Source organism: Serinus canaria, chromosome 9 (assembly GCF_022539315.1).
Source record: "Serinus canaria isolate serCan28SL12 chromosome 9, serCan2020, whole genome shotgun sequence".
Classification (NCBI taxonomy): domain Eukaryota; kingdom Metazoa; phylum Chordata; class Aves; order Passeriformes; family Fringillidae; genus Serinus; species Serinus canaria.
The window spans coordinates 22316339-22342634 of NC_066323.1; the positions used below are offsets into that span (position 1 = coordinate 22316339).

The 26296-nt window shown below is 44.2% G+C and overlaps 2 protein-coding genes across 4 annotated transcripts in view; one reads left to right on the top strand and one right to left on the bottom strand.

Moving 5' to 3' along the window:
* FAM168B (family with sequence similarity 168 member B) overlaps window positions 1–9347 on the top strand; it is a 24650-nt gene extending 15303 nt beyond the window's left edge. For all 3 annotated transcript variants that reach the window (XM_030227129.2, XM_050978078.1, XM_050978079.1), the window contains exons 4-7: window positions 69–211; window positions 1101–1278; window positions 2994–3123; window positions 4407–9347. In XM_030227129.2, the coding sequence (XP_030082989.1) occupies window positions 69–211; window positions 1101–1278; window positions 2994–3106 (434 nt within the window). In that variant the 3' untranslated portion in view covers window positions 3107–3123; window positions 4407–9347. The remainder of the gene's footprint in view (window positions 1–68; window positions 212–1100; window positions 1279–2993; window positions 3124–4406) is intronic.
* ARHGEF4 (Rho guanine nucleotide exchange factor 4) overlaps window positions 6332–26296 on the bottom strand; it is a 192157-nt gene continuing 172192 nt past the window's right edge. Inside the window, exons 8-14 of the mRNA XM_050978075.1 lie at window positions 25546–25725; window positions 24748–24980; window positions 22084–22213; window positions 21136–21267; window positions 19972–20215; window positions 19294–19371; window positions 6332–17626 (exon numbers count right to left, since the gene is read on the bottom strand). Of these exons, the coding sequence (XP_050834032.1) occupies window positions 17469–17626; window positions 19294–19371; window positions 19972–20215; window positions 21136–21267; window positions 22084–22213; window positions 24748–24980; window positions 25546–25725 (1155 nt within the window). The 3' untranslated portion in view covers window positions 6332–17468. The remainder of the gene's footprint in view (window positions 17627–19293; window positions 19372–19971; window positions 20216–21135; window positions 21268–22083; window positions 22214–24747; window positions 24981–25545; window positions 25726–26296) is intronic.

Sequence of the window (26296 nt, forward strand, 5' to 3'; positions counted from 1 at the left end):
AATCATTGCAGCTGCCTTTGGGAAGCAGCGTGCTCAGAGTGTGTGAATGCAGGTTTGCTTTGTTGCAGGTTACACGCCAGGCACCCCGTACAAGGTGTCCTGTTCACCCACCAGTGGGGCAGTGCCGCCCTACTCATCATCACCCAACCCCTACCAGACTGCTGTGTACCCAGTCCGAAGTGCCTACCCCCAGCAGAACCCATATGCACAGGTAGGTGGGCAGAGCCACACTGTGACTCTGGGGGCACCTCTGTGGTCCCTGAACTTTTCTTCTCATTCATTTCTTTGTGCATTGAGAGAATTTTTAGCTGTAAGAATTCTTAATACAGTGATTTAGTGTGTGTGCAATTTTGCATTCTCTCTTGCCTGACAGTTACTCAGCACTTACTCGTAATGTGTTCACTTTTTGAAGAGACACTAAATTCAGCAGTTTTCAGAACCTGCTGGATCCTGTAACTACCAGTATCCTGTTTTTCTGTTTGTAAAAATTGTCATAATTTTTGTTACGAAGTTTCTGTTGTAAATTCACAGATTTACCAAGTCTCATGCTAGGGAAGCTGTTGAAAACTATTACAAAGGATAGAATTAAGGCACTTCAGTAAATATGATATTTTAGGGAAAAGTTTGCCTTCTTTGTGTAGTGGGAACTCCCCTGGCATGTAAACAGTAGCTGAAGAGGATTAATAAGCATTTAACAGGTTTTATTCAGTCTGCTTAATGTACTTGGATTTGCCAAAAACATTGATTCTTTTACTAAAAACAACTGAATAAAAAGTTGTGAAAGAATGAGAAGTTCTGTTATGGATTAATATATGAAGGGGATCAAAAGGAAGGGGAATGAATGATGCATGAGCCCTTATGGTTGAACTACTAAGGTCCCTACTTCACATGTTATATATGCCTTAAAAAGGGATAAAATGTTAAATTGCGAGTGAAACAACTGTAATAGTTACAATAAATGTTTCAGCTTCTGCTCTGTAAATTCATTGCATTTAGAGTAATACTTTAATTTTATGATACATTTGTGAAAGAAGCTATCATTTCTGTAGAGATACACTGTAATTATTTCACTGGTGTTTGGACTCTGTTTTCTCCAACAGCAAGGCACTTACTACACACAGCCTTTGTATGCAGCACCACCCCACGTAATCCACCACACCACAGTCGTGCAGCCCAATGGAATGCCAGCAACCATGTACCCTGCTCCGATCCCGCCGCCCCGAGGGAACGGGGTCACCATGGGCATGGTGGCTGGGACCACCATGGCAATGTCAGCAGGTGGGTGCACTCACACCAGGCCTTCTTCTCACTGCTGCTCTCCTTTGAGCCCAGGGGGGAGCACAGCTGCCTTACAAAATGGGATGCCACTGGTGCACTTGACAAAATCATGCAAATGTTGGTACAGAAGGACTTGTGCCAGTTGTGTGTCTTCACAGAATCACAGAATGACCAGGCTGGAAGAGAACTGTAAGATCATTTAGTCCAACCCATGCCCTAAACCTCAACTAAACCCTGGCACCCAGAGCCACATCCAGGCTTTGTTAAACACACCCAGGGATGGTGACTCCACCACCTCCCTGGGCAGCCATTCCAGAACTTTATCACTCTTTCTGTACAAAACTTTTTCCCAATATCCAACCTAAATTTTCCTTGGCCCAGCTGGAGGCTGTGTGCTCTGGTTGTGTCAGTGCTGCCTGGAGAGAGAGCCCAGCCCCAGCTGAGCACAGGCACCTTTCAGGAGCTGTGAGAGTGATGGGGACAGCCCTGAGTCTCCTTTTCTCCAGGCTGAGCAGCCCCAGCTCCCTCAGGGGTTCCTCTCAGGGTTTGTGTTCCCAGCCCCTCTCCAGTCTTGTTGCCCAAGGTCCTTCCCAAACTGAGGGGCCAGAGCTGGGCACAGCACTCCAGGTGTGCCCTCACCAGGGCACTTCTGAGTGAGTCCCGCCAAGTCAGGGTTTGTTCTTGTTCAGCAGAACTTACCACCTCTAAGGATGGAGGTACCACATCCTCTTTCCAGAGTTGGTATTACGGGACAGCAGTTTTTCTGTATATCTGTAAAGAATATCACTTATTCTTGCACCCTTTGTTTCTCCTCATACCAGCGTCAAGAGTGTGACTTTCTCTTCCCACTCCATTTCTCTGTGCCAGTTGAAAGCAGCAGCCTCTTAGACCTGAGGAAAATGCCATGTTGTGGGCTCACCCCTCATATCACAGACCTTCCTTGTCATGAGATAACACATTTTGTGTGTTTGTACTCCCTGCAAGTCCTCTGTGTCATGGGAAATGGTTGGGGATGTCACCTTCCTATTGCCACAGTCTTTTGGTGGTAGTGTTTTGGAGAGAATGGTGTTTAATCAATAATTCAGTGTCATCTCTTGAGTGTTTGCTGAGGGGGTATCATGCATTGTTACTCACTGGGTATTAACTCACAAAGAAAACTCCACATTCACTCAAGGGATGCTAATTTAAAAATCTAATAAAAGTCATAAGTTTGTTTTGAGATTCTGGTTTCTATCCTGTCAAAGTTAGAATTTAATTTGAATAACTTCATAACTAGAGGAGTTAAGTGTCACAAACTCAGCTAACAGAGCTTCAGTAGTGGGGAAGAAACCTATCAGTAATAATGCAAACAAGAACTAATTTATTCTGATTTATCAGCCAAGTTATCTCTACCATCAAATATTCTTAATGGCATGCAAAGCCTGCTGTGGGAAGAGTTGCTTATGTTGCAGAGTTTCTGCTAGAGCTATTTTTGAGTAATGAATATCTTTGTATGCATGGGCCTAAACATCCATGGGCTTCAGTGGCCCCCTGGCATAAAGGTTTGAAGAACACTGGGACTGGAATGCAAAACATTAGTGGTAATTTTGAAGATGAGTAAATTGTAATTGTCTTTAAAATTACTTAGATTTTTCTCCCCTCTTGGTTTTTTTTTTTTTTTTCTTTCCTCTCTAGTAGAATTTTTGCTTACTGAAAAACTGTTCTCTTCATTCCAGGTACTTTGTTGACAACTCATTCCCCAACTCCAGTAGCCCCTCATCCAGTCACTATGCCCACGTATCGGGCTCCAGGAACACCAACCTATAGTTATGTGCCCCCACAGTGGTGATCATCCTGGCAGTCAGTGTAAGTTGCATTGAAAGCAGTCCATCTTTCTTACAAACAACAGCATTTCAGGTTCTCTGGGGGACATTTTGCAGTGGGGGGTGCTTCTGCAGTATTCTAATTGAGCAAGAGTACTCAAAAATCCTGCTGGGGTTTCTTGAGTGGTCTGTGTCTTCATGAATCATGATGCATGATTGTCAAATATGCCTTAAGTTTGCCTTATTAAAATACATCTGGAATTAAATATATGCAGTATTTTGGAATCATTGGTAATTGTTCAATTCAGCAGTACTGTGATTCCTGAATTGAATATATTTGATTTTTTAGTCAAATTATCTGTAATTGGCTAAATATGTAGGCAAGGTCTTTTGCCTTGCTCAGAGGATGAATATTTGTCACAAGCTGCTGAAACCATGAGATGATTTGAGATAACCTTGAGATAATTTCATATATTTACTCTGTTTCAGGTAAGTATCAGTTCATACTTTATGCAGTCAGCATGGAAAAAGCATTTTTAATGTGAACTAAAATTTAGATTGTGGGTTTCAAGAAAAGGAGTTTCACTTTGAAATTTGCTTTAAAGTGGGATGGATTTTGGGGGGTGTAGACTGTGTCAAACTGACACAAGGGCTAATGTTTTTGTGATACCCACCTCATTTCTAGTTTGTTTGGTTATTTTTAGCATAAGTTGAGCTTATGCTAAAAATAACCAAACAAACAACTTCATTTGAATTAATGACTTGTCAGACCAACTGAACTTGAAATTTTTACTTTTAGTCCATTTAGTTTATGACAAAAGTTAACTTTTTCTAGATTTCTGTTTCAGCAGTTAGAAGTGCAGAGTTCTGAGACTGCAGGTGACCATTCCCTTTGAGTTAGTAATATAGCAGCCATTTCTCATTTGGCTGTGATGGTACACAGCTGTCTGCTGATCTGAAATGCTTCTCATGAAGTATTTCAGCCAAGAGTCTCACACTACACAAACACAAGAAGTGAAAATTATGCTGCTAATAAACTCATGACTGTTGGTAATTAAATTTGGCATGAAATACCTTCTTAATATTCCATCTTCTACCTAAAAAGCAATGGTGGTGCTGACAGAAAGCTGGACTGGACATGAAGAGCAAGTCCATGTAGTGTGTTCTTACCTCAAACATGGCAGGATAACTGCTAGGGCAACATTATTTATCACCTGGCATTTGTTGGTGTATGTGGTGCATGCAATGTTAGTGTGTTCTGCCACACTCAAATAGTATTTCACCTAATTGAGAGTGTTTCCCACTCTTTTCCCCTTCTTAATGTAGGTTTAAAGATGGGAGATATGCAATCAAGAAATTGAGGTTTAAAAGTTGGTGCTGAAGCCCTCATGCCTCCAACCAGGACTTTCCTTCTGAATGCTTTCAACACTTGGCTAAACACTACTAATTCCTGATCACTGAAGATTTTCCAGTGCTGCATATCTTACATCTTGGAACTCCAGCAGTTAGTCTTAAAGCAAATCCTGTTTTGTGGACTGTCTTGCAATTTTTTAGCTAATTATAATGATAAAAAGGGAGTATAAATTTATTCTGATCCATATCTAGTTGAATGCATGTTAAAACACAAAAACAAAGCTTGCTCAATCTACCTGCAGTGACTGATGCAAAAACCATCATATGCAAATCCAAAGGAACCGAGAAGTATTTTACAACTTGTATCACTAATGCACTGTTGTAATGTATGCAGGGTCTGACGAGGTAGAATCATGAAAGTGAGTTTCTTTCTAGAATGCCATAACTTACATTAGATGAGTGCTTCAGCCTGTTTCAGGTTGATGGAGTTGCCAGTTTCAAAGGGGCATATTTTTGTTTAAGTGATGTGTTCTTTTCAAATTCAGATAATAAATTGGAGTGACTGGAAAATGAGTCAGACAAGCTGTAGACATCCCGCACACCATTAGTTTATTTCATACCTTTTCATTTTCATTGTATGGAATCAGTGTTATACAGATGCTCTTAAGGATCAGAATTAAATGACAAAGGTAATGCTGTGTGTGCCAGTAAATAAGGCAAACTTCCTTGAGGCAAAACTGGCTCTTAGGAATAGTAGGAGGTGGTATCACCTGCAGAATGAATAGCATGTCCTGGGGAGATTTCTATCCAGTACTATCTGTCAGATAATGCAAGATGTGTCAAAGTGAGACTGCCACACAGACTGATAGAAAAACACTTCCTTTTAGTTCTCAGTTGAGCAAATTCGTGCTGTTTTTCCTAAAGAATGTTGTAGTCAGTTGAAAACATATGTGCAGTTGATCCAGCTTGCTTTCCAGAAACTTAAGAGGTGCAAGGGCTTTCTGCAACAGAGTTCAGCTGCATGTTATTCTGAGGAAAGCTTGTGTGCCTGATGAGTATGTTAAAGGGGAACAAATCATTTTAACACAATTTCCTTATTATCTACTTGCAGTATGGACTATGGATACTCTGTAGTAGGGCTGCCAGAATATAGAGGGTTTAAATAGCAGTTTCATTTTGGTTTTTTTTCATGAAAATATTTGTAATTGAAGTAGGAGCCATTTGTTGGTTACAGCCTTTTGATGTGTTTTCTTAGTATTTTTTCTTTTTTTTACTTCCTAAATTGCACTTGGAAGCACGTAAAATAAGACTCGACTGCAGATTAGCATTTCATTGCAATGAGTCATTTGTGATATTCTTTCTTGCAACTTCAATTTTTAAAGTACCTCAAAGCAAATGCTGTGGGGATAAAGGGCTAGCCTTGGAACCCATTTGTATACCAAAATTGTTATGGGAGAGATTTTAAATTTTTAAATTTGAATATTGCACATTAAAACCGAGGTTCTTCTTAAACCTGCTTGATTTACAATTCCAGAAAGATGCTTTTTTTTTTTTAATATACATTCTGCCTGCAATAAATTATGCAGTAAATGGATAGAAAATGTTGTTCCCTTTTAAGCATTTACACAGAGGTATATCAGGCTGTCTTGTTCTTGTAGGTTAACTTCCATTCAGAATTAAGTTTTTTGAAGTTGTGTATCTTAGTTATGCTTTGTTTTGGGGTGTTCTGCTCCTGTACAGGTTTGGCAGCTGATTTGGGGTAGCATCAGTGCTGATCTAGTGCTGCCATCTCAGTACTCTGCCCTGGTGAGAGGCTTGTGTACCTTCATACCCCGTTGGTGGTTAGAGCCTTCAGTAACCTTATTTTTTACAGTAAGCACTCTCTGTATTTTGTACCCTTTTTTTTTTTTTAAATAAAGTTTAGGTTTATTTTGCATGAATCACTGTCAGTGGATGGCCCCCTTATTTCTAATGCCTTGAACATAACTATGTTGTTGGAATAAGTACTTTCAACCTTACTCATGAGCACTTAGGGATTTCCATATGTTTTTATATGGAGCAGAAGATGATCCAAGACAAACTTAGTTGAATGTGTACTGCTTTGTTCAGTGTGTGTAACAATTCCATGTGTGTGTTAGATTTGCAGCTGTGATCAGTCAGGTGTGGCAGAGCACAGTGAGCACCAACGCAGGGCGCTGGTCCTGACCAGGAGCTGAGGGCTGGAGCAGTGCTGTGTTGGGGAGGAGCTGTGAAGGCCAGGCTGGAAGTTTTGCTGTCTCCTGTCTCATCACCATGAACTAAAGTCATAGGAGAGAACTTCCATGAATGCTGCAATAGAGAAATAGTCAAGGAATGAGTATAACTTCCTATATATTTTTGCTCTTACTTCAGATTCCTAAATGTCATCTTGGAATTGGTCTCCGTGTAGTATTCCATAACACTTAGGCAGTCTCACTTTCTTGAGCACTTTTTTTTCTAAGTTGCATTATGGGATTCATCCAGGAGGGAGAAAGTGTACCTTTCCCAAAGGTACTGCACCTTCCAGTCCTGAGCGATTCTGATCCTACTGGGAGGCTGGAGCTTGTCTCCAGGAGTTCTTCTGAAAAGTAACCAAAAGCACAGTGCAGGGGGATGGGGGAATATGTGTATATATAACTATCTCAGTGGTATTTTGTTGCAAATAGTAGAAAGCATGGATATAAAACTGCAGTGGGGGAAACTGTACATCATTAAATAGGCGTTTACACAGCGAGGGTCTTACGAAACATTCTCTCCTGCTTTTTATATAACATTCCCTGTTTAGAATTCCTTTATAAATGAAGATGCAGTATGTGTTTGCACCAAAGCTCCTCAGCAAATTAAAAGAGCTGGTGCAGTAGAGACATTTCAGATCAAGCTTCTCTTTAAAAAAAGAAAACTTTTATGGCAGCTTTATATGATTAAGAAAAAAGTACTACTATAAACCTGGAACTGAAAATAACTGTTGCAGCAATAACAAAGAGCAGTCCAAGAATTTTTTTTAATTCAAATTTCAAGTGTTGCGTCTAGATAAAGTATTTTTTAAGAACCAAGGTATTCCCAATGTCAGTAACAGCTGATGAAAATGTCTTTTAAATGTAGCAGCAGCAAAAGAAAAATGGCTAATAATTGGCACCAGAACCACATAGCCCTAGTCAGTGTGGTGGTGGTTTACTAAACACCAGGAAGGAAAAGAGACAACCTACTGCTAGATGTTGCTTATGCTTGTTGTCACCCTCTCCTGTTTGGAGTTTCTAGGAGACATGCAGGATTGCTGCTCAAGAAAGCTTCATTTTGAGTGTACTATGCAAGTTAAATGCTTAGATGCAGCTGTAGGTGAAAAAGTCCTTCATTTTCATTGAAGTTCTTCCTTGTATTGCTCCATCCACTGATAAAGCTAACCAAACAACAAGCAAATCACCACCCATCAGTGCCACCGTGTCTGGGTGTTGTCAGGAGAGCTGATGGTACAGAGCTGTGCTCCAGGGTACTCAGCATGGGCTGCTCTCCTGGAGGGCCCTGCCTTCACTGCTCCTTGGCTAGCAAGGCAAGAGCATTGACTTGGAATCACTCCCCAGTGCTTCAGCAGCGTTCCACGCTGTGCATGTGGCTTTGCTCAAATTGGTCAGCACATCAGTCTGACATCACCACCTAACTAGGGTCAAACTCATACCAGGGGTGGTAACTGTATGTTAGCACACTCCTGTTTGTGTGAAACCTCCCATCTTAGGAAGGTGAGCAATAGTGATGCTCCTGCTGGAGCTGGAGGCATGGCACAGAGCCTGTGGCTGTGCCTGCTCCATGGCTGCCTGGGCTGTGTTTGTGCAGTGCTCCTTAGGACACGGCCCAGCCTGCTCCAGCTTGTGTCAGTGCAGCTTCCTCAGCCCTGGGAGCCAGCCTTTGGGAAGGCTGTAAAAGACATGGCCATTTCAGCTCACTCACGTTGTTCTCATTAAGAAGTGTCAGTTTCTAATCCTGTGTTGTGTCAGCTCTAGGCTTCCTGCAGAGCCCCTCACACGAGGAGGTGAAATGCCACAGGGCAGGAGCACCTGCAGCAGGTGGGTGGTTTGTGCAGGGCTGGCCCAGAGCTGAGCTGGTTCCCATCTGCTGGGAGGACTCTGGGCACTCTGCAGCATCTGCCCAGGGTGTTGAGGGCAGGCAAGGTGTCCTGTAGGCACCAGAGAGAGAAGAGGGACAGTGGGGACAAGAAACCTTTTCTTGTGCAGGTTGCATATAACACTGAAACATCTGAATTTCACATGTAGTAAGGGTCCATTTGTGACTTTTACATCTGGGCAATTTATGGGCTCTGAAGTTTCAACATCAAGACAATGAACATGACTTTTCTAAACTGATTGTGACTTTTGGGCACTTAGCAGGCAAACTGGGAAAGCTTTTTTAGCTGGCTGCTGTACAGACTTGTTTTAAGTAGAAGGGATTTGTTAGTGGGTTTTTTTAATTGTAATGCTATTATTGGCTGCCCTCCTGTCTTAAGATCTAAAAAAGTGAGTGCATGCAATGGAAGTACAAGAGGCCCCAGTAATAGTTCTCCATGTTTGTTATGAAATAGACACAGGTTTCCTTTTTATGACTTTTTTTAAAACTGTCTTAGGAACAGTTGTATTGGTACTTTTTTTTTTAAGTTTAGGTCAATGTTGTCTTCCAGAATAAGTTTTAAGGCATCACTCACTCCTGCATTGAACTATCGCATCAACACAAAGAGTGGAGATTCCATTCTGAGCCAGTTCAATTGTGAAAATTCATACTTTTTTATTTTTTATGCAATTCAATGAGTAGATGAGCTCAAGTTTAAATTCTTAAAAGCACGTTTATTGTAACAAGAATTGTTATGTATTAATACTTCAGTTTTCAATAAAGATTGACTTGTGTTGCTTATTGTGGTTTCTTTCCTGCTGTCTTTGGTGACATCCTTCCAGAAAACATTCTGTTCTGGAGAACAGTATGGTGCATTTAAACTCTTCAAGCTGGTGGAATCTGGTGATTGATGGAAGCAAAGCAAAATGCTGAAATGGGATGAGTGATCAGTAAGGTTTCCTGATGCCTAACAGAACACAGTGGCAAAGGCTCCCCGGTGGGGAATTAAGCTGCCCTAAGCTGTCCTGTCTGAGAGTGTGGTAAAGATGTCCGACCCTGCCTTGTTCCATTTTGAGACATTTCTGGGGTTTGAGAGATTTTATTTTATAGCTTAAAACAAAGGAAATGGAACAGATGTAAAATTTGACAATACTTGAGCATTTGCTTCATACCAAACCGTGCTGTTTGATTGGAGAGGTGACAGCCCTGAGCAGAAAGCTGTTAGAAATCAGTGTCTTGAGAGTTCCCCAGAAGGAAAAGAGCTGAGTAGGTGTGAAGTGTGGGTAATTATCCTATTTCTTTAGTGTGTGGGTGGTTGTAAAGCTCTGGGGGAACAACTAAGCTGCTTGAACTAACTGACTATTTTCATTTATTTTAGGTCTCCAAAAATAACAATAACTTACCTGATAACCTTCTGGAAAAAAGCAACACATGTGGAAGAGGAAGGTGCAACGTGACTGCATCAATCTGCAGGAATAGTGTTTCAGTGTCAGGTAGTTTTAAGTAGTTGAGCTTCTGAAATTGTAGCTGAGTACAAGGGATGCCATGGACAGATTTTTTTTTTTTCAGTGTGTTTTTCCTCAAGCTAATTGTTGGTCAGTTATCCTGGGATTGTTTTCATGTTACAGGTAGATAGGTTTGGGAGTGTTTTTTGCAGAGCACTGCAGCTGATGAAAATTCATAATCTTCAACCAGTGGGTTGCTGAAATCTGGGATGCTATAAAGGGAAAAGCTGTTCTTCAGAATGGTGCTGAGCACTCTCAGGCTAGAAGGATTCTAATGTAGCTGTTCTCCTGGGAGTCTGCTGCTGTGAAACCTGACCTTGTACTGTGTTCAACACCTGCGAGGACATGGGACTGAACTCTTAAGTCTCTAGATAGAGTTTCTTGCATGGTGCTTCTAAATGTATCCATGGAACTGCCAAAATGGAGGGTCGGTGATGGTTTGACTTCTCCCTGTTGCCAGATGGATTTTGCAGTGGCAGTGTAATTAATGTGTGCTACCCTCCCCTCAATGACAGGTGGCTCCACTTGCTGTGAAGGTAAGAACTCCCTCTTTTAGAGGCAGCTCTGAACCCCTGAGAACAGCTAGAGCCCCTTCTAGGAAAGTATCTGCTCAGTTAGTGATCGGTAGAAATCAGGCAAGTAATTGTGAGTTTCAAGTTTTCCTGTAACTAATGATGGCCAAACCACAACTTGCTGTTTCTAACATCTTCCTTTAGATTCTAAACTCTGTGGCTTGCTGTAAACAAAGTCAGGTAACAGAAAGTTTCATTGGTGAGCTGCCTTGGAATCAGGAATGATGTATTTATTTAGATGGGATTTTTTTTGTGTGTGTAGGAAATGTCAGTGTTGCTGAATTGCATGGATAAAATGTCTGACTTGTGTGTAGGAGGTTAAGTGCACTCCAGAATTTTATTTTAGTATCCATCAGGCTATTAGCTATCCTGTCTTAATTATCCAGAACAGAATGGAGGCCATGAGATGACTTTAGTTTTTTAATGTTTATTTTAAACAACAGCCAGAAGTCTTTGGCAGCTGTGGGAAGCTGGGTTGTGTCACAGGGAGAATTGCAGATGCAGAGGGGAGGCTGTTGAGTCTCATGGGTACAGGAGTCTCAGTTGTAGCCCTCAGTGGGCTAAGAGATCAAATGTGACAGAAGGAACTTGACAATGAGCAGCTCAGCTGTCAGCTTAAAATACCACAGCTGGACCTTAATTTCTGGGCTATGGTAATAGACTTTGTAATGTTGTACAATAGCTTTTTCTTTTCTGGGCAAGAAAGGTAAAGTATGTGGGCAAATTGATGCTTCAGAAAGGGGAAGGGGAACACACCATCCCCAAGTTTTGTTTTTGCCAGCCTTGTAGGAATTGTAATCATGTGAAGTGCCCAGCTGAGCTCAAATGCAGCTCCCTCTGCTTCAGTGAACACATGGCTGGATTTGGGGCTAAGGTTTTTTTTGATGGTGTGATATAGATAGCAAGTATATTATTTCAGGTTACTGGAGGTTAAAGAAAAAAGCCATAAATTATTATCCAGCCTGGGTAATGGGTGGGTGCTGCTTAGGAGAAAAGGAAAAGAAGTAGGTGTGGAAGGATAGAAGGAACTTGTAAGCAGAATGCTGTTCCATAGCTGCTCTATAATCAGTAGTTAATGCTTTTTGGGAGGATTACAGAATGATACAAGACTTCAAGTTGATAGCTTGTTTATTTCCCATCTCACAACTGTAAATGTAGGCAGTCACACACAAAGGTACACAGCTCTGGGGTCAGTACCACAGGTATTTCATTTGCACAGGCTGTGAAACAGGGAGCTGCTTTGGTAGCAAACTTGTGCAAAAGAGAAGCTCAGGATGTGGGGAGAGGAAGGGTGTAGTAGCAGGGGGAAAGATGACAGGAGTTTGTTAAGCTAAAAGAACAAGCAGCCTGCATTTTTCCTAGAAGTGCCAGCACTGCCAAAGCCATGGGATTTGAGTCATGTAGCTTGTTAAGGACATGTGTGAGACACATGGGAGAAATAAGGTGTGAGGTGTTGATGGCAAGGCAGGGCAGCTGGGATTGCTGTGTGGCTGGGAAGGAGTACCCTTTGGCTTCTGCAGAGCCTGCAGCTATGTGCCTGGAGGGGAAAGGAGGAGACTCCATGCTGCTGCCTGGAGCTTTGGTCCCCTGGAGGCATTTCTGTCTGGTGCCAGGTCACACTGCTGGCTGCACCTTGCCCTGCCTCACTGTGACAGGAGCTGCACTGATGGGTCACTGCAGCCTGCAAGATTGATTCCTTCCCCACACTGTCCAGCTGAAAGAGCACCACTGTGTCTTCAGGGGCTTAAAATCAGCTGAAAACACTTGGGGTTTTTTCCAGGTAATGTTTATGCACAATCAAAGTTCTTATTCTTTAACCCATTACTTACCTGAAGACCTGACCCTTAGCTTTGCTTAGGCTGGGAGCTCTGGGGCAGGGATTCCTGCTGGTAGGCTGGTACAGGACATTCTGGTTGATGTTTTGGGTTGTACCAGCGTGGTACTGCTGATGTCAGTAGCAGTGGTGAGTCCTCCTCCTTTGGTAGAGAATGTGAGCAGCAACAGCAGGCACAGGCTGAGGCTCTAGTACTTGAATGAGGTGTGAGTAGTTCCCTCCTTAAAGCTTGAGGAGTTGCTGTTGTACCAAAGTCCAGATGGGCTTTGCAGTGCCCATAACCCTCATGAGCAGCTACATGGTGGAAATTACCAGGAGAATTAAAACAACTGCAGTAAGAACAATGGAGAAGGAATCAGCACTTGCTGGATGCTGCCCCACCTGCCAGGTGCTGCCAGCTCAGAGTCTGGGAGGGGAGTGCTGCAGTACGTGTTCAAAACACTGATGGTTGCATGCCAGTCTTGCCACAGGCTTCTTGAATGATGCTGTTACATGAAGGTGTGCTTCCAGTACAATAAATCTGGAGGAGCACAGCCTTCTATTTTGACACATCAGGTGAAAGGCCTTTTTATTTAAAAAAAGCTAATTTCTGTCATTCTGGCATCCCAAGAAATGAAGTGTTCTCAGTGTGGAGCTGAGATTCTTCTGTTACTGGCAGGTGCCTGGATTCTGAGTAATCCCTGTTGGTGAGAGTTTTCAGGTGGTTTTGGGAAGCTGTTGGGACACCCAGGTGCAGATGGTTGGCACATGGTTGGCTCCTGGATGACAGAGCTGTGCTGGCTCTGCAGAGCAGTGTCCTGCACAGTGGGAATCTCCTGCAGTGTACGTGGTGAGCCAAGGACTCTGCTGGACACAGAGGGGCTCCTCCCCAGCTGACAGCCCCTGTCCTTCAGGGAATGGACAGAATAGGAGAGACAGGAAAGGCTGCTTAGGGGGAACTCTTCTCTCCATGGGAACTGACCTAGTTCTTACTTTGAGTTAGCACAAAGACAGTTTGTGCTGGTTCTGATGCTGTTAGAACTTGAACAGTGGATACACCCACAGTGTCTGAATCAGATATTCTAAAGTAATAGTTTAAAATAGAGATTTTTTTTTCCTTTTTTTTGGGGTCAGAGCAGAGACTATGTTATTTAATAGCCACTGGTAGCTTCAGGAAATCACTCTTTCATTAGATTGACATCTTTTACAGAATTCAGTGTTTTGTTTCACCAAATAGAATCTGGGCAGATTTAGGTCATTAAGAATCATGGCTGTTTTCACAAGAAGCTTCCTAAATGGATATCTAAGAAGGAGAGGAACAGATAGAGCCAACACCCTGTAAAATATCCCAAAGCACCCCTGACTCAATCTCTTTGTCCTATTTCTGTAACTCAATGCAGAACTGTTTTCTGTGGAGTTCAGCTGGTTCTACCCTAAAATCCAGAAGGATTGTTGTTCAGACTCACATCAGGAGTTTCAGTTTGTTTTGTATGCAAATCTACATTTCTGGCCCCTGTTGAAGGTTCAGCTCCAGGGAAAAGGTTGCTGGTGCCTCACAGCTCTGATTCTTCATGGTTCAAATGGACTCTTTTTGTAGAACTGGCACTTCTTGTCCATTTAGCTCAGAGAGCTTGTCAGAGCTGTTCTTGGCCAGCCAGGAACCCCATTCTCACAGGTTCAGCTGATGCCCTTGGGATCTGCTCGCTGTGCACAGCCCAGCCCAGCCTGCACACGGGTTCACCCCAGTTCTGCCCATTGGCAGAGCAATGGGAGCCACTCCAGCCCAAATCCAGATGCAGCAGGGAAATCTGGGCTGGGTTAATCTGTTTCCATCTCACACACAGGTGCCCTTTGCCATTTAATGAGTAACTTGGGGGATGAGGTGACTCTGAGTTTCTAATCACTTAAAACCGAAGGAGGTTACACCTGCTCTGGGACAGTTTGTTCAGGAAACACCGAGGGTTATGGTGAGAGTGGGGAGGTGGTGCTGGCTGTTAAACTAAGGATGGTATTTTGTGATGAAATCCTCTTCAGAGCAATCTGTGGGGTGGGCATGTTGAGCACGATGGGTTTATGGGTTTGAGCCTTACCTGTTTTCTGTGCTGCTGCTGTAGCTCCACCACTTTGTGTGAGCAGCTTTTTTACCTGATCTCAGTCTTGCATAGGGGATTGGATCCTAGCTCCAAATGTGATGTGCAAGACTAGAATCTCAACTGAGGACACTTTTTAGAAAGAGTACTGATAGTCAAGTGGAGAGTAGAATTCTTCCAGAAGTTATTAACTGTCCATTGACTGGGATGCTGTCTGGCCAGAGAAGTCTGGTTTGGCACTTCAGAAATGTCTGTAAAAAAAAGTGTCTCTGTAAATCCTTTGTGCACACTGGTCAGAGATGCAGCCAGTTCTGGAAGAGCTGATAAATGATGTGATTGTTTTAATCACTTGATGCATATTTACTGTTCAGAGTATTGCTATACAGGTAAGTAGTAACAGCCAATTCTTGTGTGTGTTTCAGGGGCCAGGAAGGGCAGGGTTGTTGCACTTCACAGCTGCTGCACTCCAGGGTCCTGTGCCACTCTCACCCCATTTCCCCTGGGAGAAGAGGTGAGGATTTCTACCAGAGTGCCTTCATTGTAGATGTAAAGCTGAGTACATTAAGCAGCATTCTGCCTGAGACCATATCAGACATTGCAGCAAGGGGAGCTCTGAGCAGATGTCAGCACTTCCTTCACACTGGGGACAGAGTGGTTTTGAGAGGGATGTAAAGAGGTTTTAGGAGAATCTCCATCCTTGAGTGAATCCAGACAGCAATGGACAAGACTATGAGCAACCTGTCACAGCTGGCCATGTTCAGTGTGGGTGTGATCCTGTATCTGTGCTGGGCAGGGGATTGTCCTCTGCCCCTCTACCCCTCTGCACTTACTACAAAGCTGATGATAAGCTCAGAAAATTGATAATTTCAGTGCCAACAGCTTTTCTTCCTGGCCAATCAAAACAAACATGCCATGGATAAGGAAAGGAGGGTGCAGACACTTAGGGTAAACACAGAAATGACAATTGCCTTCTGTTAATGAGTGGTGCTGGCTGTCTCTGGCTGTCTGACATGGCTCTGTGTGTGTGTGTGTGTGTGTGTGTGTGTGTGTGTGTGTGTGTGTGTCAGGGTCTCTTGGTCACCACCTCCCCCCGTGGGTGTCTGTACACACCTGGCAGTGCCTCAGTGTCTCTGCTGGGCCATGTGTGTCTCTGGGTGTCTTTCAGTGTCCCCATGTCTGTCTCTTGGTGTCTCTGTGTGTATGTTGTGCTAATACTGCTGTAACTGTCTCATCTCAGTGGATTTTTAGAGAGTGATTTTTTTATTTTTTTTCTTTTTGCCTCCCCCTCCTGCCCAGCATTGACCCAGTGTCCTCCCCAGAGCAGAGAGTGACCCCTCTGGTCAGGTCCCTGTGTCCCCACAGCTGGGATGGCTGCTCTGAGGTCACCTTCTGGCAGGGCCCCTGTGGCTGAGCAGCCCCTGGTGGAGCTGCAAGAGCACAATCCCCACAGTGACTTTGGAAAGAAACAGCTTCACACAGATAGACGGGCTGGAGACAAACACAGGCTGAGAGTCACTTTTACAAGTTTCTTTATGAAATTAAATGTTGCCCCTGGTCTGGGGGAAAGATATAGTGCAAGAAGGACTTTGTACATGCTACTGAATTCAGATATCCCTGGATGACCAGACTTTGGTCAGCTACAGCATCAACAAACACTGGATTTCTGAGCTCTGCAGACAGTTAGTGCTCATTCATACTTGAGTTGGAATGAGCCAGTGTCTTCCTTCCACTGTCAGAGGATGTCTCCTAATCTAGGGAATTCAGTCAGTATGGCTTCTAACTCTCACTATGGTAAGGCAAATCTTTCTTTTTGCTAACCAAGGTTTAAATTCATTCTTTTTGGCCACCATTTGAAACTTGGGTCCTTAAAGTGAGGCTCTTTATGCCAAATTTAGGCCTTTATCAAGTGGTTTTCCATTTTTAAAGTGTCAGTAACACTCCTTGAATTTGAGGGTCTGTGGGAGTTTGCATAACAATGACATTGCAGAGTTGAACAGCAGACTCTGACTTCTGGGAGCTAGGTTTGCAAATATTGACCTTTCTTTAAAAAAAGGAAAAAAAAAAGAAAAGAAAAATTAAACAGACAAAACAGGCATCAAGTTAACAACATCTGACAAGAACAATTACAGACTTACAAAATACACAGTTCTGATTTTTACCATAAATAAACACATTACAAACAATGAGCATTTTCATTGGCCAGGAAATATGGCAGAATGATGGAGAGACGAGAATCTAAAGAATTGAGTATGGTATTAATTAGGCACATTTTTCTCTAACTTATGTAACTCAAACCCACTAGAGAGATTCTTCGACTTGACTCATGCTGCAGGTTGGCACAGTTTAATGTAGGGCACCTTTCACTGGTGCTGCAGGACTAAAGGGAGGGAGGAGGTCACAGTGCACTGCTCACTGTGCTCTGAAGGCCTGCAGAGGCTGCTGAGTTAGTTGGACACGTGGAGGAGGATCACAGCTCTGAGAAATGCAGGGCATGGGGTGGGCAGAGCAGAAGGGTTCATCCCTCCTCACCACGGACTCTGAGCTGCTGTTCTGAGCACGGCAGCGGCCATGGGGCCAGCGGGTCCATCGGCTGCCCTTGCCTGTGGCAGCTGCCAGCCAGCAGTGGTGGGCACAGCAGGAAGGAGTGAGTCCAAGTACAGCTGACAAGGTAAATCTCTCGGGCTGCAGCCTGTCCAGCTCCCTGCTGCACGCTCCTGGAGCTTTGCCTGCCGGGCAGGGCAGGGCTGGCTCCGTGGCACCGCTGCCCGCGGCCTCGCCTGGGAGCCAGCGGGTCAGCTGGGCTGCAAAATAAATAGGGAAGGCAGGAGCACCTGTGCCATCCTCTGTTAGCACAGGGCTGGCTGAACCTGGGCTCCACCTGCCAGGAGTGATGGATAAAGTGCTTTCTCAGAAGGGCTTCAGGCACAAACACGGGGCTGCCCCTATTTCCGGAAGGGTGTCAGCCTGCTGATGTTCTGCCAGAAGTTCGAGGGCTTGCGCTTGGGCTCTGCCAGCATGAAGACCTGCTGCTGAGGGAGTGTGCTGGGCAGCGTGGGGTGCTTCTGCCGCAGCAGGAACTCGTAGTAGGGCCTGGTGACAGCTGGGAGGAGGAGGAGATGGGAAAGCAGGTTAGTGTTTTGCAGAGAGGAACACAACTCCACAACTTTGTGAAAGTAAAGCCAGTATGTTTATTACAGCGCTGGACATGTAGAGATTCCTCTCTAAAAGACATTTGCACCTCTGGGAACTCTAGGTTTGTTTTTTTTTTTTTTTCTCTCTCAAATACATATGTATGCAATTTCACAATAGGTTCATACATATTCATTTTTACAAATTTCGAATGGCATTTGCCACTAATTCTTCTTTATCAGAAAGAATTCCTAGGTCAGGTTGACCTGCTCTCACAGCAGTCTCTGTCTCCCCCCCTTATCTCTGTCCTTTGGCTGAAGCACAGCCTTTCTCTGAGCCTAGGCTTTTTATGAGAACAGGCAGTCAGACTAAACAGCTATGATTTCAAACTACAGACTTAACTCAAAGATGTACATTTCACCTAAATCAAAATGGATTTCTACTCTGGAAAATTTCTACTGTCTCATTAGTTGAACACAGCTCCTTTCCCCCACTCTACTGCCTTCCCCAGTCCCTATTAAAGCTGCAGGGCTGTGAATTTGGTTTGTCTTAGTGCAACCTTTCCTTCAATTTATCTTTCCTTTCAGCAGTGCCTTTTAGGATTAGAGCTCATGTGGAAGGCCCAGAAATGTGCTGCACAACTGTCAGGTGTTCTGCCAGCACGACAGCAGGGCTAGAGAGCTGCAGCTCATGACTGGTGACAAACTTAGCTGGTGCTTTTGGCTGTGCTGGGAGAAGCAGCTGCTGTGCAAGTGCTGCTGGTGCCTGTTACAGCCTCCTGAGCTGGATCTCTGACTAGGAATGGTCAGTGCCTGTGTGGAGGACAAGGCTGGTCTGTGCAGTCTCCTCTAGTGCTGTGTCCCAAGGGCCTTGCTCTGTTGGCATGGTCTGGCTTCCTTCCAAACTTTGCCCTGTTTGCAGCCAAATCTTATTTCTGGCCCTTTTTGACATTTAGCCAAGCTTGCTGTCAGGAGATGTGGCTGGGCTTTAAGTGCTGGCTGGTACCACCAAGAGGAAGTGGTTGCCTCTGTGGGTTCAGAAGACCCAAGCTACACCTCTTCCTCTGAGCGGAGAGAAGAGGAAGGTGGCAGCAACAGGGCTGTCTTCAGCCACCAGTGCTGTGGGCACAGGAACCTTTATTTTGCTTGACTTCACTCTCCCCTGGGTGCTGCTAATTGTCCTTGTCTCTAGCAGGTTGAATGAAGAGCTCTGCCCCAGCATGGTACCTCCCCCTGGCACCCTGCCCAAGGTGCAGATTTCAGAGCATCTTCCACAGGCAGGAACAGTCCCTGCTGCAGAGACCTCTGTGCACTATGGGGATTACTACAAGCCTTGCCTTTTGCCAAAGGGAATGCCACACTGCTGGGGAAGCCTGGCTCCTAGGGAGAGGCTGTGCACTGGCCGAGGAGCAGAAGCTGCTGGGTTTTGGCAGAGTGCTGATTATGTGCAAAGTGGCTCTCCTGGAGCTAGGAATGGTCTCCTGACTCCAGCCACCTGAATCTACCAGGAATTGTAGTGCAAATTGTCACCATCTGGCCTTCTCAAGAGTTTAAGTCACTTGGTTGAAGCCTTGCCCATGTAGTAAATACAGAGCCACCCCCCATTCTCAGAGTGTTCCTGTGCTCAGGTGTGACTCACCCTTGGGCTTCCCAGCATGGTGCTGCTTGCTGGCATTCAGCATTGCCTGCTTCTTCTGCACCTCTGTGATGGAAAACCCTGGAAGATGGAGCAGATTTCTGTCAGCAGCAGGTCATCATTTGGTACCTCAGGAGAAGACAGGGGTAGGCAGATGCCTGAGGTGAGAGGCCGCAATTACTGCCAAGGCTGGGGGGCACAGCCTGCTCCCCCAGCCTGTGCTGGGCTGCACAAACCCTCCAGGCAGGGTTTGCTCCCTGCCCCTCAGCCCAGAAACCACTCCAGGCCACTTTCAGATCACACTAAGCTGAATTAAGAAGGATTTGGACAAAACAACACAAACCCTCTTGTACAATGAGAACCCTTGACTGAACCTGTTCTAGTTCTGGACCCTGTATGTAATGTATTGACTACTTTGTCAGCCCTGCTTGAACTCCTTTAGACACATCAGCCTCCATGAGGACACACTCCAGTGGTGGCTTATGGTGGTTTGCAGTTTTTTAATTGCACAGATTCATTCACAATGTGTAATTCAGCAGCCCAGAGCTGCCCTGGAGCATGGACTGGCTTCCCCACCCTTTCACTCCTCAGGCATTAGCCTGGGGTAAAGAAATGGGTAAAAAAAGATGAAATAATAATATTTTTTAAAAAATCATTCTCCCAGCATTGCTGTTTCCATACCTGTCTCCTGGTCAAGCTGCACCTGCCTCCTTTCATTCTCAAACGCTTTCAGCCAACGCTGTTTCTGCTCAGGCTTTTTTGCACAGAATAAATGGACTTCCTCAGTGTCTCTGCAGTACAGCTTAAATGCATTTTTCACACTGATGTTGAAGTCCTTGTCTTTGCCATCTTCCACATCCAGTATTTCCATGTCATCCATGCTGATCCGACTCTTGTAGTACAGGATGTCCCTGCGCAGGAGGTCCTGTAAGAGAGATCACAACACATGGTGCTGTTCTTGGGTGTGATGGGGAATTTACCCTCCCTGCTGGCATTACAGTCCTGTTAAAGAAATAATACTGGATTTGAGTCCGTGGAACTGCAGAGTGCTGAGCTGCTGTGGGCACTGGAGGGAACCACAGTGCTTGTTCTGGCTGTGGGGTCAGGACAGGCTGGTGGCTCTGTTGGGGCCTATCTGCTGCCCTGAAGCTTGGCTGTTACACATGATCCCAAATCCTCATATAGCCTCTGACAGAAAACACTATTTGAATCCTTCAATTCCAGTTAAAAAGCAAAAAAAGTACTAGTAATCTCTTGGTTTTTTGTTGTCAATGAAAAGTAACTTTGAGAACAGTGATTTTCATACCTAAGTTACCTGGAGCTGCCTACATGCCATGGAATGTGCAAAAAATAATTGGCACATTCAGTTCTGAAATTCCAGAGGAAAGTATTGTTCATTGGCTCCAAGAGGGAAGATTTCTGTTATTACTCAGCTTAAGAAAAAAAGCTGTACTTACAGACTTACATGTGCTTTTAGCATGGCCTTACTGACTGCCAAGGCCCACAGCTGTTCATCAGACCTGCAGTTTTTTCTGAATACAACACTAAGGTGCAAGTTCAGATGAAGAACAAGGCAGTTAAAAGATCTTGTGTGACAATACCCATAAATGAGTTGTATAGAATCACCCCACAGTAACCCCAGGAGCTGTGCAGGGCTTTCCCCTTTTGCTGTGAGGATTAGGCCAGTAGCTGATTGCTGTGCTCAGGTGCACAGAACACCCCAGGACCTCAGAAAAAAGAATGCACAGAGTGCCAGGAGCACATGAGGCCAGGAGGAATTAAGGAAACAAAGGGGTGGAGAGGGAGTTCACTTCAATCCATCAGTAGTCAGCTTTCATGAGTTACCTTCTTGCAGCAGACAAGCTGGTGATCGAAGAGGAAGAACATCCTCTGTTGGCTCTTGGCTTGAGGGTGGGAGATTTTGGCTAATTCCCCAGAATAGATGAGTTCTGAGCTTCTGACTAGGACATCTTCTCCCTGAGAACAGCACAAAGAACAGGTTGGTCTCAGCCTCATCTGAAGGTGGGAGCCTGAATTCCTGCTGACAGGACTCATGTGGGAATGAGAGAGAGCCTGTGTGCTGGAGGACAGTCCTTGGAACATCAGGGAGACACTGTGCCCATGGCACCCAGGGGCTGGGACCTGAATGTGATTAAGACAATAGTCTGTTACATTTTTTTAAATCTCCTTTTCCATGGAGTCTGCTCAGGAAAGCTGCTCCATCCCAGACAGAAAGGAGGCACATAAGCAGGGAGCTAAGAATTTAGCCTGGCATCCTTGGGCAGGGAGACAGTGTGGGTTTATTGAGTCTAGGATTTAGAAAGTCAGTATTTTGTTTCTTTTATTTAGCAATTTTTTAATGAGTTTACAGGGAACCTTGGTTTCCTGTGTAACTCTGCCAGAAGTTGCCTTTCTGCAACAATAACCTGGCTTGTTAAGAATTAAGGAGCAATTCTGCTCATCTTGAAAGTTTGAAGTCACTCAAGATAAAACGGGGGACAAGAGAAAAATAATAAAACTCTGGTAACCTACATGCTGATTTCCTTCTGCAAGGAAAAACAGGGAAACAAGAATCCCAGGGAACATGAAAGGCAGCTGGTCTGGCTGGGTTATATGCCAGACCTGCTCAGCTGTACTAAAAGACTGTAACTGTTCAAATAAAACTCAGACTCTCCTCAAAGATGGGCAGAGAGCTGAGGTGGGGCTAGACAGTGAGGTATCACTGCAGAGAGAAGCTGTTGGAAGGGCAGAAGAGGAACAGTGTGGGATTCCTTGGGCAGGGAGGTGCCTTACCTCCCAGTCCTCTATGGAGCTCTGCCACTGGGCGATCTTGTCGATGTTCTCCAGGCGCCGCTTCCGCTCGTTGATGAGCCGAGCCACGTTCTTCATGGCATTCAGGGCAGCCTCCACGTCCTTGAAATCCCTGGGGAGGGACAGAGCCCTTATGTTACTAGGATATTTTTTGAAAAATCCTTTCACCAGGATTTTTTCTCCTGGGAAGCTTCAGCTGCTCCTGGTTTTGCTGCTTTAGAATGTGATTTGGACAATTGTTTACTCGGCATGTGAACTGTTTTAATTTAATGACCAATCACAGCCAGCTGTGTCAGACTCTGAGGAGTCAGTCATGAACTTTCATGATCACTTTTTTGCTAGCCTTCTGTCTGTATCCTTTCTCTTTCTTTAGTATGGTTTTAGTATATTATTTCTTTTAATATAATATCATACAATAAAATACTAAATCAGCCTTCTGAGAATTTAGAGTCCAATTTTCATCTCTCACCTCGTCCTAAAGCCTTCACAACACCACAGCCTTAGGCTTGGCAGAGTGGCCCATGGGGTGTTGTACCAGCACTCCAGAGGAGAGCAGCCTGGCACAGGGCTGGGGATGGAAGCAGGATTCCACCTGCAGTCTGTGCCAGCTGTTCTGTCCCTGCTCCTGTGGCAGCTCCTCAGACACTCCTCGGTTTTGAGGCACAGATTAGATGATTAGAACAATAGTGTGTTACATTCTGCTCAGGAAGCTGCTCCATCCCAGGCATCCCATCCCTTTATGTGCAAAGGAGGCACATAAGCAGGGAGCTAAGAATTTATCCTGACATCCTCAAGCAGGGAGGCAGTGTGGGTTTACTGAGTCTGGTAACAGATCTAGGCCACCTCTGGGGAAGCGAAGGGGGTAAGTAATCACATTTAGCTACAGAGGTGTAAATTGGAATTGCTGGAAGAACCTGCAGGTTCTCATTTTCTTTCTGCAACATAATCCAACTCATTTCCAATGCTGCTGTGCCCATGCAGGGACTGGTCTGTGGTGCAGAGGTGAAGCAGTCCAACAGTGACTGGCTTGTTTCAAACATGAGCTGATGGTTTATCTGCCCTCCCCCACCCACCATCTGTGGCCACCAGCTACTTCTGCTGAGTTCAGAGTGGCTGGGAAGGAGCTGAGCTGCACAACTTGGCTCTAAGGCAACTCTCAAACATCTGTGCACTTCCTTAAGGAACAAGACATGGTTAAAACCATTCTGGGAAGCACCAGGGCTGCAATTAGGAAGGTGAAATTAAGTCAAACCACAATGGACCAGTATCAACACTTTGATAGAGATTTTTCATCTTTTCAGGTACTTAATTAAGTGACAGTTATTTGAGCCAAAGGCAGTGCCTTCACCCTGAATGTGAGCAGTGGATTTGGAGTCTTTGGAGCTGGCATTGACAGGGCACCAAGTGTGCATGGCCTGACTGCTGCAGGGCACAGCTTCCCACTGCTGAAGTGCAGCTTTGGACATTTTGGGATGTACTTAACCAACGCTTTTGGAGGCAAAGTTCTCAACACCATCACCAGAAACATGTAGCTCCAAGGAATGTATGGGCTGGTATCACACATATATGAGCCAAATAAAATAGAAAAGGACCATTATCCAGTGTTAAATCTTGATCTGTGACTGGGAAGCTGAATGCTACTGTAGTGGAAAATTATGTAAATATACTTATATACTTATAATAAGTTATAAGTTAATATTATTATAACATTATATAATATAAGTATATTATATTAATATAATATAAATATATGGACATATATAAATATAATAATAATAATGAGAATATTATTACAGTTTCATGAAAGATTATAATATATAATTATAAATAAATATAATTATAATTTTATTATATATAATAATATGTTATATAAGTATGTAAGTATATTATAAGCTGTATTATATATAACTTATAATATAATTATACTATGTAAATATACTTTATAAAATTATTTAAATACACTTTTTTTCCTGGTTTCTATGAGACAACCATAAGAATTGAGCTGGCTGCAGTTAGCCACTGCCCTCTGTGCACAAAGTTATATTTTAAGTGAATATTATTATATTATTATATAAGTTATATTCCTATATAATATTATAATTTATATTATATGTAACTTATACTATGTAAATATACTTTATAAAATTATGTAAGTATACTTTTTTTCCTGTTTTCTATGAGGCAAGCTGTAAGACTTGAGCTGGCTGCAGTTAGCCACAGCTCTCCATGCACAAAGTTATGTTTTAAGTTAATATTATTATAACATTATATAAGTTATTTTCTTATATAATATAATAAGTTATATTATAAGTAACTTATGTAAATATACTTTATAAAATTATATAAATACACTTTTTTCCTGGTTTCTATGAGGTAACCTGTAAGAATTGAGCTGGCTGCACTTAGCCACTGGTCGCCATGCATGAAGTTATGTTTTAAGTTAATATCTTTATAACATTATATAAGTTATACTCTTATATAATGTTATATTATATGTAACTTATATTATGTAAATATACTCTATAAAATTATATAAATACACTTTTTCCCAGGTTTCTATGAGGCAAGCTGTAATAACTGAGCTGGCTGCAGTTAGCCACTGCCCTCCATTTCCATGGCAGCATCCTGGCCCCCTCCCCGCCCTACCTGTGCTGTGGGTTGGTGTACTTGAGCAGCTCGGCCAGCTGCAGGGGGTATTTGCAGATTTTCTGCACGGGGGTGAGCAGGAAGCCATCCAGGGAGATGTCAATCATCTTCTGCAGCAGGCGGCAGGCCTCGAAGAAGTACACGTACTTGTTGACCTTGGCGAGGCGCGACAGCTCCAGGCACGCGTTGGGGTGGTTGTTGCAGTACTCGGAGTAGATCTGAAACTCTGTTTGCTGCAGGGCACAGGGAGGGAGTTACTGCCGTGTCCCTCAGGCCATGCCCTGCCACAGACTGTTTGGTGATTTGTAACCTCCAACTGGAGCTGTTTGGTCATTTGTGTCCTCCAGACCTAAAGCTGGGGGCTGGCAAGGTGTGTCACAGCTTTGTCTGAGAGACCCAGACATTCCCACCCATCCTGCTCTGGGCTCAGCTGAATGCTTTTAGTGCCCACACCAGCCACAGCTGATCCTCCACTGACCTCAAAATACCATTGCTGTAAACTCAGTCCTGCTCCAGATTTTGGAGTCTTCCTACATTTTCCCTGAGGTACCAAGGGCGGGCAGGGATTACAGTGTTCAGAAGATAAGGTGCTTTGAAAATGCTCTTTGCACAGCCACAGGAGCTACAGGATATTTCTTTGGGAAGTGGTTGAACAGGGCTGGGATGGAGGGTGGTGGCATTTAGTTTGATTGGATGGGTCTTTTTAAAGAAAGCTTCAGTTCTGTCAGATAAATTTCTAAATTCTCTGGCTCAATCCATGCTCAGTTACCCTTTTCCCATGAAAGCAACTTTACTTACATATTCCAAGAAGCATGAGCCAACCTCACTCAAATGTGGGTGGTCTTTGTTAAATTTCTTCTCTAGCGCTTTAACAAATTTCTTCTGGCACCTGTAGATGTCCTCAATATTCCCAAAGATTGTCTTCAGCTGTTCCTCTGTAAACATGTCAGCTCTCTTGCGGCACTGCTTAATGTAACCCTGGGAGAAAAGCAGATTGGAAACCTCCTGGGCATCTGCTCTGTGGCACAGAAAGCCTCAGGAACTGCACTCAGGTGCACACCAGGTGCATTCCCTTCCTGCAGATCTGGACCCATCTGTAACTATTCTTTCCTCTCATGTTACCCTAAACATGGCACCAATAGAAGCTGCCACAGACTCATGGCAGCCCACAGGGTGATGCTGCAGCCCACACCTGAGAGCTGCTTTCTCTCTTGCTGAAAAAGCCTCTCTGTGGCTGCAATGGGGTGCTCTGGCCCAGCACTGATACTCAGACCAGTTAAGTCCAGCTGTGGACCTGGTTTGCTGTCTGTGTGAGGAGCTGCCTGGCTGACTCCAGCAGAGGAGAGCTCCGAGGGGCAGGAGGACACTGCAGCAGGAGAGGCTTTGCAAGTTTTTAAGTGTGGGCTCTTTGCCCCAGCTGCCTCTTCTGGGAGCCACTTTTGTACCTCTGCAGTGGAGAATTCTGTTCCTGCAAAAATTCCACCTGCCTTCACTCCCCAGTGTACAGGATGGATCTCTTTTAGAAGAGGTGTCACAATATTCAGCATAT